This window comes from Cardiocondyla obscurior, linkage group LG15 (assembly GCF_019399895.1).
Source record: "Cardiocondyla obscurior isolate alpha-2009 linkage group LG15, Cobs3.1, whole genome shotgun sequence".
Classification (NCBI taxonomy): Eukaryota; Metazoa; Arthropoda; class Insecta; order Hymenoptera; family Formicidae; genus Cardiocondyla; species Cardiocondyla obscurior.
In genome coordinates, this window is record NC_091878.1 from 760502 (window position 1) to 778247 (window position 17746).

A 17746-nucleotide genomic window follows, 5' to 3' on the forward strand; every position below is an offset into this window, starting at 1 on the left:
TTCATATTTTTTTATGCGTTAGGATCAACAAAATTTTTTTTTTTTTCGAGAGAGAGAAACACTTCCAATTTCCAAGTAATTAAATATTTATATCCGATTTATTAGTCATCGCCGAGACAAGACGAGTTCACGTACCGGAAATATTACGCATATGTGGACAAACTTTATAAACAAAGAAGCTTTGGGTTAAACTAGGTGTGTGATATAATGCGTAGGCGTTTGTATACGTGCAGCTTATCAGTCATGAGTACCTCTCACAAGTCAAGAGTACAGCAAAAGGAATTTAGGTAACCAAGGTTGGTGTAATTATGATTTTTGATGTTCTTTTTTTTACATACCTTGCATCAAGCTCTGGAAAATTGGTTTGTACCTCCATTTCATTGCAGATGTATAAGGCATATTGGTTTGGGGTGGATCTGGGTGACTTCCTATTTCCAGGGTACAACATCACCACAGTATGGAGCCTGGTGGCAACTTGTTTAGGCTTGGCTGCTCTAGCAATACTTTATGAAGCCATGAAGGTCTCACATATCCACTTGCAGCAGACTGTGATCAGATCCATACCTAGAAGAACATCAGCTTCATCAGAAAACTCATCTCTTTTATCTCGAATGACACCAAAGAACTTTAGACCTCATCCAAGATGGTACATTATTGTTTTCTTATCTTTTAAGATAAGCCAAATGTATGTTATTTAAGCATTACAAGTGATTTCAAGTCACTAACTTATTTTAACATGTGAACAAATATTTGTATTACTTTATTAATAAGAATAAAATTATGAATTAATTACTTTTTAGATATTAATTTAACAATTCGTGTATCTGTTCGTTTATTGTAATTATTCTTTTATTTTTATTTGACATTAATTTTTTTTTTTTTAGTGAAAATTTTTGGGGATGGATGTTACAAATGTTGCACTGGTCCCTTCACATTACACTTAGTTACATCCTAATGATGGCCGTTATGACGTTTAATGCATATATCACTATCGCCTTAGCAATCGGGGCGAGCTTCGGATATTATATATTTGGACCTTCTCTTATACAATTAAACATGCAACGTTTTCACCGCAAACAAACAATTATAGAATGTGATCAAAATTGTGAAGGTAATGCAATTTTATGTTAGTCTAAAGCTATGAGAAAACGATTACTTTAACTTAATTTTTTGTACATTTTAATCACTTCTAGATATTGTGTCGAATCAACAAAGACGCGAATCTGCAGTCTCTATCATTGCAGAACAATTAGTCACCGAAGCAAATATCGAAGTTCACGTACCGAGAGATACGTAAATTTTAACATCAAAGTTACCAATGGAAAGTCTGAGATTATCTAGGATAATTATTATTGTTATTAAAGTGTATTATACATTTGTACATACATATGTACCAGTCTTACATAGCTATTTTATTATTAATAACGAAAATATGAAAATAAGTTTATTAAAAAAATGTATTTACAATTTAATATTCTTATTTAGAAAGATCATTTATATGATATATATTAAAAATAAAAAATACCAAAATAAATTTTTTGAAAATTTAAATCAATAATTGTTGAAAGATTATTTTTTTTTACCTTTAAATACAAAAAATATACGTAAAAAAAAAATTACTTATACGAAAAATAAATTTCAATTGTTTGAAGATATTTAAACATTGAGATTATAAAAAAAATTGATCCAAATTATCTATTATATCATCAAAATCGTGATCGATAATATCGTTCAACTCCGTACCTTCGAATAAAGAACCGTAACATGGACTATCGACGTTGTTGAAGTGATCATATCCATATATCTGTTCATTGCACAGCCAACAAAAAAAGGATTTGCAATGTTTACACGTCATTTTGTTGCAGCCATCAATTTTGCTAATTAGAGAGTGACATTTTGGACAACTTTTTGTATTATCCTAAACAAAGTTAAATATATAATTACCATTAGAAATAATATTTCAATTGTCTAATCTTATTACACCTGTTATTAATTACCATGTAATTATATTTTGCATACGTACTTGCAGATATTCGGTGGTAAGATAAGTTTCGATCGATTGTATTTGTCGTCTGCCATATTTTTTCTCTAACATCTTTTTCTCCACGTTACTGCTATTTTTATATTTTTCAACAAGCTTCATAATATCGTTTGACGGCATTTTACACAGTGCTTGCCCATGATACGCCTGTATAAATAAGTGTAATTTGAATACAGGATATATTAATATATATTCGTACAAATGTTAAAATACGTTTTACCTTATGACAATAAATGCAAAAACAATAGAAACATTGAGGACAAATCGGTGCGTCGTCGTTTAAATCTCTGATAACCGGATATTGGCAAGAAATTCGAGGGCAGTGTACTACATCTTCCATCGTGTCTAACGTTAATCGCAACATCATTTCTTCGTAGTGCAGAAACAAATTTGGACAAAGAGTCTTGATGTCATTAGCACTTATATTATATTTGCAGTCTACCGTCGGGCACGATATAACGCTAATATAATCGACGATATTAATACGTATGTATTTTTCCATGCAACTTTTGCAATAAATGTGTTGGCAGTTTTCAAGTTCTATAGAGTTCAGTCCTGAACATTTTTCGAAACATATGTAACAAGTATAAAAGTTCTCGTCGAATTGCGTTTTATGTTGTCGTTCGTTGTATGATATTAATAAATTCTTGATATTTAATGATAATTTAAATATCGATTCACGTCGTACCCTGGGATCGGATAGTTCGGCTAAACGTAATAGGGCTTTATCTCGCGAAATGTAAATTGAATGTAAAAAAGAAATGTCTAAGAATTCCGATATATTAAGAAAATTAAAAAGATCATTTTGTAAGAAATTTAGCCAAAGAAAAACGATCTCGTTGCCTTGATTTTCTTCCCACAATTCGTCAAATTTTTGACAAATAAAAGACATCTCCCATGGTGTCAACCAAACACTGGAGATATTAAAAGTTGGCAACGTTTTAGATGGATATGTATCAGGGAAAAAAATATATAATTTAATCGGCGGTAAATGTTCAACGAGTCCAATAACACAATCGTTAGAAACAGCTTCGTCGTCGAAAGGCCCACTGTCCATTAATTTTATTATTAATTTGTCCTTAAATTTCGGATATAGGCTGAACCAGCATCTTATGCATTTTTCGTTTTTTGCGTAGAAGAACTCCGTTTCGTCGTAGATACTGGAAAGGGCAGTCATTTCATCCTCTTGTCGTTGAAGATTGTTCGCAATTTCGCAGTCCATCTTGATACCTCGATAAATACCGATATCACTAAAATTAATTATTATTATATATATATTTTAATTTAATTTAATTATTTTATAAAAAGCATTTACATGGAAAAGAAAAAAAAAAAAAAAAAAAAGACAGATATATAATCAACAAGAAATATAATTAAAACTATAATTTTAAATCCAATTAAAATAATAGTCGAACACTAAATTAATTGATCGTAATTTTCACAATAATGAACTACGTCGTATAGCAATAGAGAACAAAAACCAACTAAATTTTTTTTTTTTACCGAGTCTCGTTTTGTTTACCTCGCCATGCTGATAACAAGTGAATTGAGTTTCGCATAACGCGTTGAACGCATTTTCCACAGCGAACGTATATAGCTAAATAAACGTAGATCGTTACATACCGTAAAGAAAAAAGGAACGAAGTGCAAAGACCGAAGGGGACTAAGATTTTACGTCACCTTCTTTTTCTTTTAAATTATCTCAACTGTATTCTCAAATTCGCAACTACGCGCTTATTTCCTCGCGTGTAATCACTTGCTTCTGGCGCTTTTATTTGCTCTTATACATACAGAACTGACAAGACACGAAAAAAAAAAAGAATATCGAGAGACTTCGATTCACAGTTTGAAAGTTGGCCACAATTCCTTATTTAAAATCTTTAATTTGCGTTTACAATATGTGGAACGATACGAGCTTAAGGCTAATGAAATATATCTCGACTATGATTGGCTGAGACTTTAATCGTACGATGTATGTAGTATCCGTACTATATTCAACATACATACGACAGTAAGATTGTTCCGTGATTAACTTCATGTAATATTATTTTTCTCATTTCTTTTACAATAAATTAATACGTTATTTTGCAATACTTAAAATTCTCTCTTTATTTTATTTAATATAAATTGTTCTTGTTTCATTTAACCTGTTATTTGCAACTTGATTTTATTTTCATATAGGTTAGCGAGATCAGGAGCCGAACGAGGTTGCAGCGCATGAGCACGTGTAGTGCTTCACGTATGCACTTGTGGCGGGAAATGTCACGTTGCAGTCGGGCGGTGCACACGTGTTAAAAGGTTAAATTGATAATTTATCTAAGGGAACCACCGCGCACGTCGTTTCACGTGTTTGCTTTCACAGAAATTTGTCTCGATGAATATCGGTGGTGCAATGCTCAAACCAAGAACTCGTTACAAAGGATTGATTTTTAAGCGTAAGAAAGTCAAATTCTACGAGAAATTCGCGCGCGAAATCCTCTTACAGAATCCCTCGGCCGAACTTCGGACGTTTTCCGTTTCGTTTCGAAAGAGAGATCTTTTGCGATTCACTTCGAATGTGATATTTGGAACTGACACTTTTTTTTTTTCCACCAGGCTGGAACCAAAATGCCGGAATTTGTAACATGCACTCTCTCATGACTGTGTTATTCGAACGTTATTGATACGTAGAACGATAAAAAAAAAAAAAGGGTTATCGCTTTATCAGTTCTCGCTTGGATTGCATAAGTTAATGCTGATGATTTCTATGCTGAGAAGAATGACGCACAATGGATTTCTAAGTCGTTCCTGCAATATTAATAAATCCTACGAGGTAAACAGAATCGTCGATAGTTTCATTTATTACGTTCGATAATTTTCTTACTTCTCAATTTACTGCATTCATTAAAAAGTTGCAAATATATTTTTTACAATCGGAAAAAGAGTTGTATGATAAAATGTGTCATTCTTTTTTTTTTTTTTTTTGCAGGAAGCAATAAAGACGTTAAGTCTTACTTTGCAAAGCAATGCTGGTTATTTGCAGTCCGTTAAGAAGCACCCAGATTATAGAAACAATTCTACAAAATTGAAGGAAACAGAAAAATATTTACTCCGGTAGTAAACGACTCAGTTAAAATACGCAGTGCAAAATTACGGCTGCAAAATTTAAAGATTAATTTGCGTTTTAATGGAATTAAAAAAATTGTATTAATATGAAATTTATTACAGATCTGGTATTACTCTGGAGCAGCTGGACGAACTGTCTGTCATCCATGTGAGTGGTACCAAGGGTAAAGGATCAACGTGCGCATTTACGGAGGCTATTTTACGACAACACGGCTTCAGCACGGGTTTCTTTAGTTCGCCTCATTTGGTTTCCGTGCGAGAACGCATTCGGTTAAATGGCGAGCCCATTAGTCAGACTCACTTCGCCCGTTTCTTTTGGAACGTGTATCAACGTCTGGAACAAAATCGAGAATTTGAGTCCGACATGCCGACTTATTTCAAATTCTTGACGATTCTGATGTTCCACGTATTCTTGGAGGCGAACGTTGACGTAGCGATCATCGAAGTTGGAATTGGCGGCGAACTAGATTGCACCAATATTCTGCGAAATCCAGTTTGCGTAGGTGTGACCAGCCTGGGTCTGGAACACACTTCGTTGTTGGGTAATACTTTAGAGGAGATCGCTTACCAGAAGTCAGGAATCTTTAAGCCGCATGCGGTAGCTTTTACAGTACAGCAGCCAGAGTCAGTGATGCATGTTCTACGAAAACGAATGGTAGAAAGGCAATGCCGTGATTTTCGAATAGTTTCTACGACTCAAGGTAACTGGAATGACGTCCTCTTGTTGGCAGGCATCGAGATTAGTGGCGTGAAGCACTGGAATGCTTTGTTATCGATCCATATGGCACTCGAGTGGATTAAATCTCGTCGCGATCATTCTGTTAATGATAAATGCAATAATCTTTATAATTATGAAAGTGATAAAAATGACGCGTCACAAATAATTTCTGTAAACAAAATCGTGACAGCATTAGCAAATTGCAAATGGCCTGGTCGTACGCAGATTTTAAGAACTAGTGTGGCGGATTTTTTTTTGGACGGTGCTCACACAATCGAGAGTATTAATAATTGCATATCGTGGTTCAAAAGAGTCAGTCAAGAAACTTCTAGTAAATTTCTAATATTTAATGTCAGTGGCGACCGAAATTCTCTGGAATTATTAAAACTATTAAGACCTTTAAACTTTGATAAAGTTTATTTTGCTCCAAAGTTCCCTGGCATACCTAGTATAGAAGATTTATCAAATTATCATCTTGATAAATCGAAAAAAAAATGCATTGAACATTATGAATTTTGGGGCGAAGGTTCTATTGTAAAAGATAATATTTTCGAAGTACTCCATGACATTAAAAAACATGTACAGTCGCGAACGGATAATTATAATAAAGTAGAAATACTTGTAACAGGATCCTTACATTTGGTCGGTGCACTATTAGCCATTCTGGATCCGAATTTGACAATGACCAGTGAATTTTGAACTAAAATAAGATTAAAATTCTATTAAAAATATTTGCAAAGCTGTAAATACTTCGAGAAAGACAAATACAAAAAATGTTATTTTTAACCGTAATTATATTTAACACAATATTAATAGTAACAACAATTATTAACTATTTTACTCAATACATTGAAATAATACGTACCGCATTATGATAATTTCAGAGCGACGTTTTTACGATTATCGGTATATTATAAATTTGTAATAAATGCTTTTGTACTTTATATGAGTTAATCACTTGCAGTACCTTTGAGTTGTGAAGCGTTATGCGTTCGTAATAAAATTGTATTGAATTTATCTTTTTGAGCGCGTTATGTAGATACAATATCACGAATAATTGTAAATAAGTATTCAAAAAATCTTTGGATGGTACTCTAATTCCGACTCCGCCTCTGTGTCGGATAGACTAAGTGAAACACCAGTTCTTCGTCTTAGGCGATTATCTTCAGGACTCTAAAACAAATAAAGATATTTATAATTTTACGAAATCTTTCATATTAAATTTCACATTAAAATATAAGATGACTTTAAGAGTTTTATTTTTAAACAAAAAATTTGAAGAATATTGATTTTTAATATTCCTATTTCTTACAAAACTTTAAATTAATTTAACGCAATGAATAAAAGTAACTTGCCTGATCTAAAATACCGGCAGTGGGTTCGGACGCGTATCCTACTTCTTGCGCATCTTCTTCCAAATCCGCCTCGTATTCTTCCAACTCATCCGAATCTGAATCTATGTCATCGATAAATCGGCTACCACGTGCAACTTTACACACCATCTGCGCGAGATCGGTGAAAGTGTATGAAGAGGGTGATTGTTGATTAGCCGCTTGGCACTTTGCTCGCATAGCTCTCGCATTTTCTCGATCCGCGTTGAATCGAGGCAGAACTCCGGCTTTTGATTGACCCTCGAAATACGTTTTCCCTTAAGAACATAATTTATTAAAAATAACTTAATATTATAATTTAATTTTTTAATTTCTATTTAATATTACTCTATAATTTTTCATAATAAAATTTAAATGTTAAAAGTAATTTTTTACCGTGTTGGTATCCTACGTCTTTGATCTCATCGAAATTGGCAAATTGGAGGGTTTTATACTTGTCAATCGGCGGTCTGATGTATTCGCAATAATCAGAAGTCTTCACTTCTTCCAGCTGGCGTACGCAGCTTACGTACGCCAGTCTGGACTGAATATCCGGTAGATTTGGCACTTTCACAGGAGTGGCAAATGGATTCCATCGCTTCCACAATAACCACCAGCCGGACAACGAGTCCCCGTAATTTGTCAAGTCTGTGTCATCCTGCGAACCGACGTCAATGGCCAAAATATGATGTGCTCCTTGTCGTAGCATTTCGTCAGCTTGAACAAAAACAGGGATAATGCATGAATCGAGAACGTTATCGCTAATTTGTTGTCTATACTTTGTACAAGATTTAATTTTTGAATAAATGATTTTTACATCTATTTTATGCACTTATATTTCTTTAAAAAAATTAAAAAAATACATTAATTACACGTAACTAAATTGAAAGTAATCAAGAGTCATTAGTGACTATAATCAGGACTAAACGTAAACAATATATTAGACGAATACCTGGCACATTATTAACATAACACCCGTCGACCAAAAGATGCCCATCAAGGGGATCACAAATCGGAGGAAAGACCCCCGCAATAGTCATACTGCCGCGAATATATCTCCATAGTAAACCTGAGCGAACTTAACTATTCAGAATTCGATAATTGCATCTTTTATCAACGGGAGTGAGCTTGATATTTCTCGTGATTTCATAATTTTATTTCGGTAATATTTGTGAATAAATATCGAATAAATTGTGAATAAATATTCAATATCGTGTCAAGGTAAATATGAAATAATACAAAGTCCAATTAAAATGAGATAATTAGCGTGACTAATAACACAAAGTGTCCCTAACATATCGGTCCCAAACACTGGATAAAAAATTAGATTTGAAAACGATTTTTTTTAAGTTTTATCGACTATGTGAAAATTGTAGCCATTCATCAATGTGATCTAGATTACCTGGAAGGTTATTGACGTACCCGCCGTCGAGCAGGAGATGGCCATCAACGGGGTCACACATGGGTGGCATATAACCAGACAATGACATCGAAGCCCGAATGTACCGCCACAGCGATCCTAAAGACGACGAACCATTCTCTTTAATATCCTGCATTTACCCGTATACATTATCCGAAGTACTTCCTGTATTCTTAAAGTGTATTAACTGCTAATTAATGGAATTGCTTATATATGTGCACGTATATGGATTGTATAATGTGTATTATAACGAGAAACATAATCATTAATCGAAATTAATTGATAAAAACTGCTATCAGCATAAACGATTCAATTAAAAAAATAATATTGATAAAACTTTAGTGAATTTTTCGATATCTTTAAATTAATTTCATTTAAACGTGTTAATTATATTGAATATTTTATTTATCTACACGTTTAGAAAATCTAGTAGTATATTCTTTGCATTTTCGTAAAAAAATTTTTTTTTTGACAAGTTAAACAATATCGTAATTTTTTTTAATTATAACTCGATAATAAGAATACAGGAATATATATACATCAATTTATAATTTATATACATTCGAGTAAAAATAAAAGTATGCCTTTATTATCTTTTTTAAAAATGACATTAAACGGAGAGTACGTCAACAATATTTTTAAAGCTCACTCCCGCTCGTTGAAGCTTCTACTATCATGCTAATATGTACATTGAAAACAAAAAATCTACATGCCATAACGAAATTATTAATATGAATCAATAAAAAATTATTTCTTATATGTTTTATTTTTAATATAGACATCCAAAACTGATTGCCGAAACAAGTAGTTTTAGATATTATCTATAAAATAAAACACATTTCTTATTTATTAATTTTTTCGATTCAATTTAGATGTCTGCAAATATTTTTATAATATTTTATATCTTATTATAAAATTTTCTTTTAAAACTGTAAATGTGTTAAACATTAGTGGCCAAATGTATAAAAATTAAATCAAACTAAAAGCTTTAGTATTTAAAATCAATTAATGCAAAGCATTATATTTATACAGACCGTGTCTATGCGTGCGCATACAAGAGTCCGTGATGTCTGTGGTTATTGTGAAATACGGGAGCCATAAGTCCTCTATATATGTATCGCCGAAAGTCTGCTGAATTGTCTTGTTAAAATCTTTACCGGAGAACATTGAAGTCATCGGATAAGTCAAATCCATAATTTGTCGCCACCACTGTGTCATTTTCTGCCAGCAGATAAATGTAGCGTTTTTACACACAAATATTTCTTTAACAGTGAAAAAAATCTTAAAGCAATTGTTAAAATAAAAGACAAATATAACAACAAAAATCGTAAACTATATTTCTCACCTTAGACCATTCTCGAGCTTTTTGTGTAGTAGTGGTGATGTTTTTTTCCATGCACCACAACGCGCCCATGAAAGCGCCGATGCTCACACCACCAACCATATCTATAGGTATACCTGCTTCGATGATGGCCTTTAGCATGCCCACATGAGCAGCGCCTCTGGCACCACCTCCACCTAAGACCAGGCCAACCGAGGTGCCGGTCAGCCATCTCGCTAGTCTACTGAAATCGCTGTGTACGTTCGGTTCAGACATCAGCACTTTCGAGTATAATTCATTCTGCAATAAAATATATTTTAAATTAAAGTAATTTTTTTTTTTCTTATTGTTATTGGTGAAATAAATTTTTTTTAATCACACGATTAAAATAAAGCAAGGCGTTTAGAATAACTTTTTAATTAATTATTGCTCACAATTCTATACTGCGATCTTCTTGTAAACATTCGTTTGGGACACTGGATATGATGGTGACTAGATACCCAGGATCTCATATTCAACCACTGTACCGTATTTGTAGGTCGTTGACCATTTTGTTCCTTATGTAATAGCACCAATTCTTTTTGCGTTCGCATTACTAGCCGTTCTATCTCGCGTTCGGTTCGACCAATTGATGGCGGTCGATCGCCTAAGCCCACAATTAGAATGCAGTCAGCTTGTCTCGCGCATCGCTGAGTCCAGAGCGTATAACTCGAATCACATTGATACAGAGAAATTCTGTGTTGATCTTCTTGCTGCGCAAGCCAAGAAGTTAATCGGTACTCGTTTGCAGGCTCCATTATGGTTGTTCCTAATGTCTGTATAAAAAAATCAACGATTAATTTATTATTTCTTAAAAATTAATAAATTAATCGTCTTTTTGTACTATTAAATAACAAAATTTATTAAATTATAAATTAAAGAAAATTTACGCTGTATAAATAATATCAGAAAATAAATATTCAGAATTACGATGCAATACCTTTCTTACAACATCTGACGTTAAACGAAGACATGATCCAATGGCACATAAAGAGTGATATAACTCATAAGTAAAAGCAGTTAGTGGTACATCATCCGATACTGGCACTATAGCAACAGTTGAAAAATTTACTTGTGCAGGTCTAGCGTCAACCGTTGCTGCGGCTCGTCTGAAATATTTTAATTCAAAAATTAATTCATATTAATAGCATTTATTTATATAATAATGAATAATCGTCATGTAAAAATAATGATTTAACATTAACAAATTATTTTATATGTATGTATCAATATATTTACTGTGTATCATTATTGCAATTTTTCGTATGTGGTTGCTGCCAGGTGCCGAGTATACGATGACCCAGAAGATTAATTAATCTCGTGACAACAATTGGATATCTGAGTTTGATCACATTAAACAAACCCTCTGGTAGTTTTGCCAGCTCGGAATCTCGGACCGCCATAACTGTCGTCGATCTCGGAGTTTGCGTGACCATCTCTACAATTCCTACCAAGTCGCCTTTTCCGTATTCTGCTACCGGTTCTTTTTTACCATTCTTATAAGTAATTACCGATCGCAATCGCCCACTTAATACAATAAATGTCGAATCTGATTCATCTCCTTGTCTATAAACGGCCCGTCCGCTTTCGAGGAATAACCAGTCGAGAGCAAAATCTACCTATTAATAACATATTGGTTGGAATTGTTTTATCTATTTAAAATTAATTTTTTTTAAATAAATTCGTACCTGTTGAAATTTTTTTGTCTTTAAAATTAATTTTTTTTAAATAAATTCGTACCTGTCTTACGAAAGGACTTAATCTGCGAACAACAGTATGCGCCACGTGTAATACGACTGTAGGTTGATCTCTCATAATAGCAAAGAACGTTGATTTACTGAGTAATGCAATACGGCTAGCATGCTTTGCTCTAATTGTGTAAAAAGATGGTTCGCCAGTTAGCACTGCTAAACCACCGACAATTTCACCTTGATGAGCACTAAACATGTGTACTTCTTGACCTGCATCCCGACCCTCCGATACACGCTGGCTTACTAGTAGTGAACCCAAAAGCACATATACAAGTGCGACATCCTATAACGTAATTAATTTTTTTTTTTTAATATGCAACATAAATAAAAAATAGTTTGTATTTGATAATATTGCAAACCTTATGAGATTCTTCTTTCATCAAATAAGTACCAGCCGGTACCTCCCTAATTTGCACCTTGTCTTTCAGCACTGTTTCATCCTCAATACCGAGTTCATTAACAAATGCGTCAGTAGCTATCTGTACAAGTTGTTCTTCATCTAACTGTTGTTGCTGTTGCTGTGTCGTTTCGTTTGCTTGGCGCTTTTTACTGGAATATATACTTCCCGAATGAGATTCTGTATGTGACCCTTGTACAGATTGAGACATTGGCAGAACGGACGGTGCAGCCCAGTGCGAGTCGCATTCTGGTACCATCTCTGCTGAATTTTGATTACCCGTTTGCAAGTTAGAACCCTGATTTTTCCAATCGCTACTGCTCTTCCTGCTAAAAAATAATAAAGTAATTCCCAAAAATTGTGTATTTTAATGCGAGTCGGCAAGTTGGAGGCGGTCGAGTAATCTATTTACATCGTAAGTATAATCAATAAATTTAATACTTTAGTTGAAAAATTTTGTTTACCGTCGATGCGAAATAGGCACAGGCTGAGAAGTGCTTGAGTTAGATGCTTCACGTTGAAGAATGTCACTGGTATCGTGTACTTCTAGTGTATTGATAGAAAGAATACCAGGTATTTCGGCAATTTGCGGGGCAAAGTTCTCTCTGGTTCTGGAACGTACCGGCGAACCAGAAAACGGACTTTGCTTTTTTTTGTGCGATCCTTGATTGACTAATTCTGCAGAAAGACCAAGATATTGATGCAAAGCAGTGAATGTAACTCTCTGTAGCCGTACCATAATGACCTGGATAACTCGAACGAAAGCTTCAGGATAATCTTGAAAAACCTGAAATTCATTAAAAAATTCGTAAACAAATTTTTACAATTACGTTGAAAAAAAAAATAATAACAATAAGAGACATAACTTACTTGTTGAAACGCGCTCATCGGTAACTTTACTACGACAGAATCTTCTACAGCTCTTGCTGATACAGTTTTATATGTACTTGTATGCCCCGTAAGAACATCAGTAAAACTAAGAAGACTCGTAACGGATTCGCCTGTTTTTACTACTTTCAATGATATTTGAGAACCATCAGGTCCAGTAATATATACATTAACTAAGCCCTGCTGTACTATAAATAAATTCTCATCGGGATCTCCGATTTTGAATAATGTGCTGCCAGCAGGTAAGTTCATTATTTCTGTGTACTTGCATAATTTTAGGAATACAGGTTTTTCAAAATGACCAAAAACTCTAATACTTTGTAACATATACAGAGCATCCGGGGGTACTCTCTCGCCAGGCCCTAAGTCTTCTTCTAGATATTCAGCCGGTGGTTCCAATACCTTTAAAATTGAATAAATAGTTTAAAATAAAATCGTGCATTAAAAAAAAAAAAAAATTATTGCAAATCATACTTTAAGCTGTTGGGGAGCAGTATCTTTTTTAAGCTGTAACAATCGACGAGCAAATCTCATAACTGCTCTTCTTTTTTTTCCTTGTCCAGTAGGATGCACTTGGCCACCAATGGACTTTACTTTGCGCAACATCTTTCTGCCATAAAAGAGAACTTTGTCTCTTTTTCTGAACCTTGGTTTCCCAGTGCCTACTCCAACAAACTCCTTTACCTCCGGCAGAAATTCTTTGTTCTTCCATTTGCGTACCACAAAGATTAATGTGATTAAAAAAGTAAGAAATAAAATTGTAGCAATAATAAAAATTGTTTTTGATGTATGGTATTCTTCTATAAATCTTCCAATCCATCTCGAAAATATGTATGTTCCCAAACTCTCATTGAACTTATTAAATAATTCTATCACCTGTAAAAAAATTTTTACAATTAGTACATTTTAAATGCATATATTATTTTGTTAAATAAACATTTTAAAATGTCAACTAAAATCATTGCTATTTTATTAATCATATAAATTAAATTTGTTCAAAAACATTTTAAATTTGCGTCAGAAAAAAAGTTATTCAACATAATAGCATCTCTGTAATTAATATTTTAATTATAAAATAATTACCATTACAATATATTTTTTTTTTTTTTTTTTTTTTTTAAGTTTATTCTTACGCAATTTATATCACGTATAACGTAATGATATAAACTCAATCAAGATAATTTTTATTTCAAAAGATAAAAAATACTGTAAGTCTTCTGATAAAGCCCACAGATTAATAGCTTGACACCTTTTTAGGTTACATTTTCGATTGCTGCATTGCAAAACTTAATTCGTGATTTTCAGCGATCCGAGATTAACATAAGCACGATTGCGCGCATCGCGTGTTGTCTCGAAAAATCTGTTAGTCAACGATAATGTAGAAACGACAGGAATATATCAAGGCAGCAGAATATATACAACCTCCATAATGGGTACTCATGTCTCCCTCTCCGTCGAAAAATCCCCCGGGGACAGAATGTGTCACGTCCAAAACCGCATACGTGGGCCAGCACAAAACTTGATCAGCTAATCGGGCACACGTTGGGACGAAAGATTAAATTATTTAACTCGCAAGTAAACGACCTTTGATACTTCGCTCGAGTCATCCAGCGCCATTTTGTTCGTGCAAGATCAATGATTTAAAATAATTTATATGCAGCGGAGACATACTACTCTGGTAATACGAACGTCAACGAGTTGACGTAAAACGATTACATAAACGATCGTTTTCGTAAGTCTGAATTTTTTAGATTATTAAAATTTCTTTCAATAACTACAATACAAGTATATATATGATTCCTAGTTACATGCGCGTTTTATTATTTTTTTACGGATTTGATGTCTAAGTTAATTTATATTTTTATAAAAATTTTTGATTGATTTATATTTGATTAATTTATAAAAATAGATTGATTGATTTTGATTGATCGTTATTGCCTTTCTCGCGCGGATATCGCCCGGCAGATTAAAGTTTCGCGCGTTCACCGTCCGCAGCCATAGTGGAGGCGCTTTAGTTATTCGGCGAGTCGATAATAGGCGCCACCACTCAGAAATTCCGGGCGGTTTGCGCCTTGCGGCGGCGGTCAGTTCCAACGACGACAACGGTGGTGACGGACGTGGGTAGGCAGGTGCGCGGGCGGGTAGTCGGTGGTTACGAGGGCGACATGTTGGACATGTCCGTGTGACGGTGCGCGTGGCGGCCGATCTTTAACGCGCGACGTCTGCCGTGCGTTTTCTCCGCGGTCTCCTCGGCTTCTCTTTTTCGTTTTTTTTTTACGCCCCGCCTGTCGGTCGTGGCCGCGGTGCGTGCGCGCGGGTGCGTGCGACACGTACGGTGCAGTGGCATCGCCGCGAGTGGTGCGCGAAGTGGTGCAGCGAAGGCGCGCGTGAACACGCACGTCGCCCGTCCCATGTGAAGTGTGTCCCGCGAGGATAATTACTCGTCGCGCCCGCTGGCTCACCCGGCCCAGCAAACATGAGCTGGGGCACGGAGCTCTGGGTAAGTCTCGCTCCCACCCTCTCTTTTCTCTCTTTCTCTCTCGCCGTTATTATCTCTCTTCCTTCTCTCTCTCCATCTCTTTCGCGTTGCGTACGTTCGTCCTTGTCGCTCCTCTCCCGCGCCGCGCCGCGGCCGCTCCGATCGTCTCTTGTCGAACGAGAGCCGTTTTTCCACCTTGCAGGTTCCCTCCGTCTTTCCGGGAAAACGCGCTCGATTTTCCGCGCGCGATCTTCGCCGACGACCGTCGCCGCACGCACTCGCTGCGAAACGGCACGCACACGTCCACTTTGCCATTCCCCGCGTTTACCAGGCTGGCACGTCTTCTGCCTCGCGCAAACGGAGAAACGCAAATTCACGCGACGAGCGACGATCCCGTATGCGGGCTGCGCTCCGGCATGTGCGGCCATCGCTCAGGTAGCCCGAGATGTGCGCGCGTTACGTTCCCGCGGCTCCATGCCTACGACCAGGCCCGAAAGGCGAGACTCGTTTCACGCCGATGGCCACCCCCCGTTCCATTCATCCTCGCGAATTCTCCTCTCTTTTTCTTTCTTTCGCGCTCTCGTTATCGCCCGTAAACAACGCCGTTGTTCGCTCGCGCGAGTCTTTTTTTTTTTTTTTTTTCCTTCTTCCTCTTTCCCGTTTTATTCAACCGAGAGCCAAGTTCAAGCTTGTGCGACTCGAATGTCGCGCGGCCTCAGCAAACAGTTGTTCTTTCTTTTTTTTTTTTTTTTTTTCTCGTCGAAAGAAAATCACGCGCGTCATGTCCACGTTCTTATCTCCGGCGAGGGCAGCGGCCGCGAACGTTTCGAATTTTCGACGAGCAGACGGGTGCATCCTGGCTCCAGGACGTACCCACTCGATAAGATATTCGGATACTTCCCTCGAGGAATGCGTCGACTTTTTATCGCCGGTCGCAGCAGAGCTCCTCGAGCATCGTTTAGCGAGACGTGATTCATCCGCAGCTGATTCGAAGTCTCATGGCAGTCGCGCGCTGCCGCTCCGTTCCGCCAAATTGAGCCTGGCTTCCAGATTTTTTTTTTTTTTCTTTTCCTCTCGATTTGCAATCAATCGGAATCGCTTCCTATTAGCCGGCCGTCGATCGCTCGAGCGGCTCCGGCCGCGTATTATCTCGCCCGTTACCCCGTCAATCGGAGCTTCTTATCGTTATCTTTCGCGCGTTTATGTGGTGGCCGACGGCGCCGATCATCCGGAATCACGGAAATTCCTTTAGAGTCTGGGTTTCAGGCCGAGTTCATTTAAAACTACCTCGAACGCGGCTAATGATACGCTGGTCTTGAACGAACGTAGGCGCGGGACGTTTTTCCGCGTTGTTGAACCCGCGTTTTTAAACGCCGAGCTGGGAACGTCGCGTTATTAAATTGGTAATCAATTTTATATACGTTTATAGTGACTTATTGTTTAAATATATTTATTATACTTGGAAATATATTTAATTTAGCGAGGCTATTTGTTTAAAGTGTATCAGATTCCACTTTTTATCAATTATTCGTCGGCTTATCCGGCGAGACCTTCATTCTCGCCTCGAGTGATCTCGTAATTTCATGACTTCGCGAGATCGATTTTTCTTCCTATAAATGCCAACCTTCCTGCACCGAGCTACTCGTTAAACGCATCATTTACGTACCTATTGAACCTTCCAATTCGTCTTAGGCGAGCTTATTGCAGCCTGATGCCTACAATTAAGCTTTTTTTTTTTTTCCTTTGAAGACAAGTGATATTTTTTTCTCTCGGAGTATCTTCAGTCAAGTTAGCATCCTCTCGCAATTTTCTCTTTCTCTGTCTAAGTCGCTCTACCTGTCGAGCTATTCGCTTCATCCTGCCTCTCGACTACTACTGTATTTTATTCTCCAATCCGAGTTAAAGAGCATTGTTAAACTTAAAGCACACAGGATAAATTTTCTTTTTCTTTTTGGCGAATTATTTAGGGCTTCTATTTTTATTCGCAATAAATTACAATCGACGCGATCAATCCTTAGCAATAATCGCCGAGCTTGTGTCGCTCAGAAGCCGAAGGAATTCGTCCCTTTTTATTTGTCGCGCATTTCGTCGCTCGTGACCGAACAATCGGAACCTCGCCGACAAACAATCGCGCAGCTTTTCCTTTTTTTTTTTTTTTTTTTTATATTTTTCGTTGTTTACTTTTTCTTTTTTTAATATATATTTTTTTTTTATTCA

General features: G+C 36.1%; 4 protein-coding genes across 14 annotated transcripts in view; 2 read left to right on the top strand and 2 right to left on the bottom strand.

Moving 5' to 3' along the window:
* Positions 1-363: 363 nt before the first annotated feature.
* On the bottom strand, positions 364-3861 carry LOC139108368 (E3 ubiquitin-protein ligase RNF14-like). Of its 2 annotated transcripts, none has more exons than XM_070666583.1 (5): positions 3564-3861; positions 2262-3291; positions 2024-2188; positions 1744-1918; positions 364-564 (listed from the first exon to the last, which is right to left on the bottom strand). In XM_070666583.1, the coding sequence occupies exons 1-5, from the start codon at positions 3614-3616 to the stop codon at positions 506-508; spliced, it is 1482 nt and encodes a 493-aa protein (XP_070522684.1). In that variant the 5' UTR covers positions 3617-3861; the 3' UTR covers positions 364-505. The 2 variants fall into 2 exon arrangements, with proteins under 2 accessions (XP_070522684.1, XP_070522685.1); XM_070666584.1 differs by having other exon boundaries at positions 3665-3860.
* A 125-nt stretch (positions 3862-3986) lies between these two features.
* On the top strand, positions 3987-6808 carry Fpgs1 (Folylpolyglutamate synthase 1). 2 transcript variants are annotated; one of them, XM_070666580.1, is made up of 5 exons: positions 3987-4079; positions 4223-4476; positions 4637-4853; positions 5010-5134; positions 5249-6808. In XM_070666580.1, the coding sequence occupies exons 3-5, from the start codon at positions 4773-4775 to the stop codon at positions 6561-6563; spliced, it is 1521 nt and encodes a 506-aa protein (XP_070522681.1). In that variant the 5' UTR covers positions 3987-4079; positions 4223-4476; positions 4637-4772; the 3' UTR covers positions 6564-6808. The 2 variants fall into 2 exon arrangements, with proteins under 2 accessions (XP_070522681.1, XP_070522682.1); XM_070666581.1 differs by having other exon boundaries at positions 4223-4339.
* Sws (patatin like phospholipase domain containing sws) lies at positions 6260-14697 on the bottom strand. 6 transcript variants are annotated; one of them, XM_070666563.1, is made up of 17 exons: positions 14473-14696; positions 13525-13926; positions 13033-13452; positions 12627-12949; positions 12125-12491; positions 11755-12048; positions 11254-11633; positions 10955-11123; positions 10410-10790; positions 10000-10275; positions 9689-9875; positions 8637-8753; positions 7631-7951; positions 7220-7512; positions 6730-7037; positions 6502-6564; positions 6260-6309 (listed from the first exon to the last, which is right to left on the bottom strand). In XM_070666563.1, the coding sequence occupies exons 1-15, from the start codon at positions 14476-14478 to the stop codon at positions 6936-6938; spliced, it is 4038 nt and encodes a 1345-aa protein (XP_070522664.1). In that variant the 5' UTR covers positions 14479-14696; the 3' UTR covers positions 6260-6309; positions 6502-6564; positions 6730-6935. The 6 variants fall into 6 exon arrangements, with proteins under 6 accessions (XP_070522664.1, XP_070522663.1, XP_070522662.1 ...); XM_070666562.1 differs by having other exon boundaries at positions 6260-6564; XM_070666561.1 differs by having other exon boundaries at positions 6502-7037.
* A 456-nt stretch (positions 14698-15153) lies between these two features.
* Cip4 (formin-binding protein 1-like Cip4) overlaps positions 15154-17746 on the top strand; it is a 28808-nt gene continuing 26215 nt past the window's right edge. For 3 of the 4 annotated variants that reach the window (XM_070666574.1, XM_070666576.1, XM_070666575.1), the window contains exon 1: positions 15154-15550. In XM_070666574.1, coding sequence (XP_070522675.1) covers positions 15527-15550 — 24 coding nt within the window. In that variant the 5' untranslated portion in view covers positions 15154-15526. The remainder of the gene's footprint in view (positions 15551-17746) is intronic. The other variant, XM_070666577.1, reaches the window with a different exon arrangement.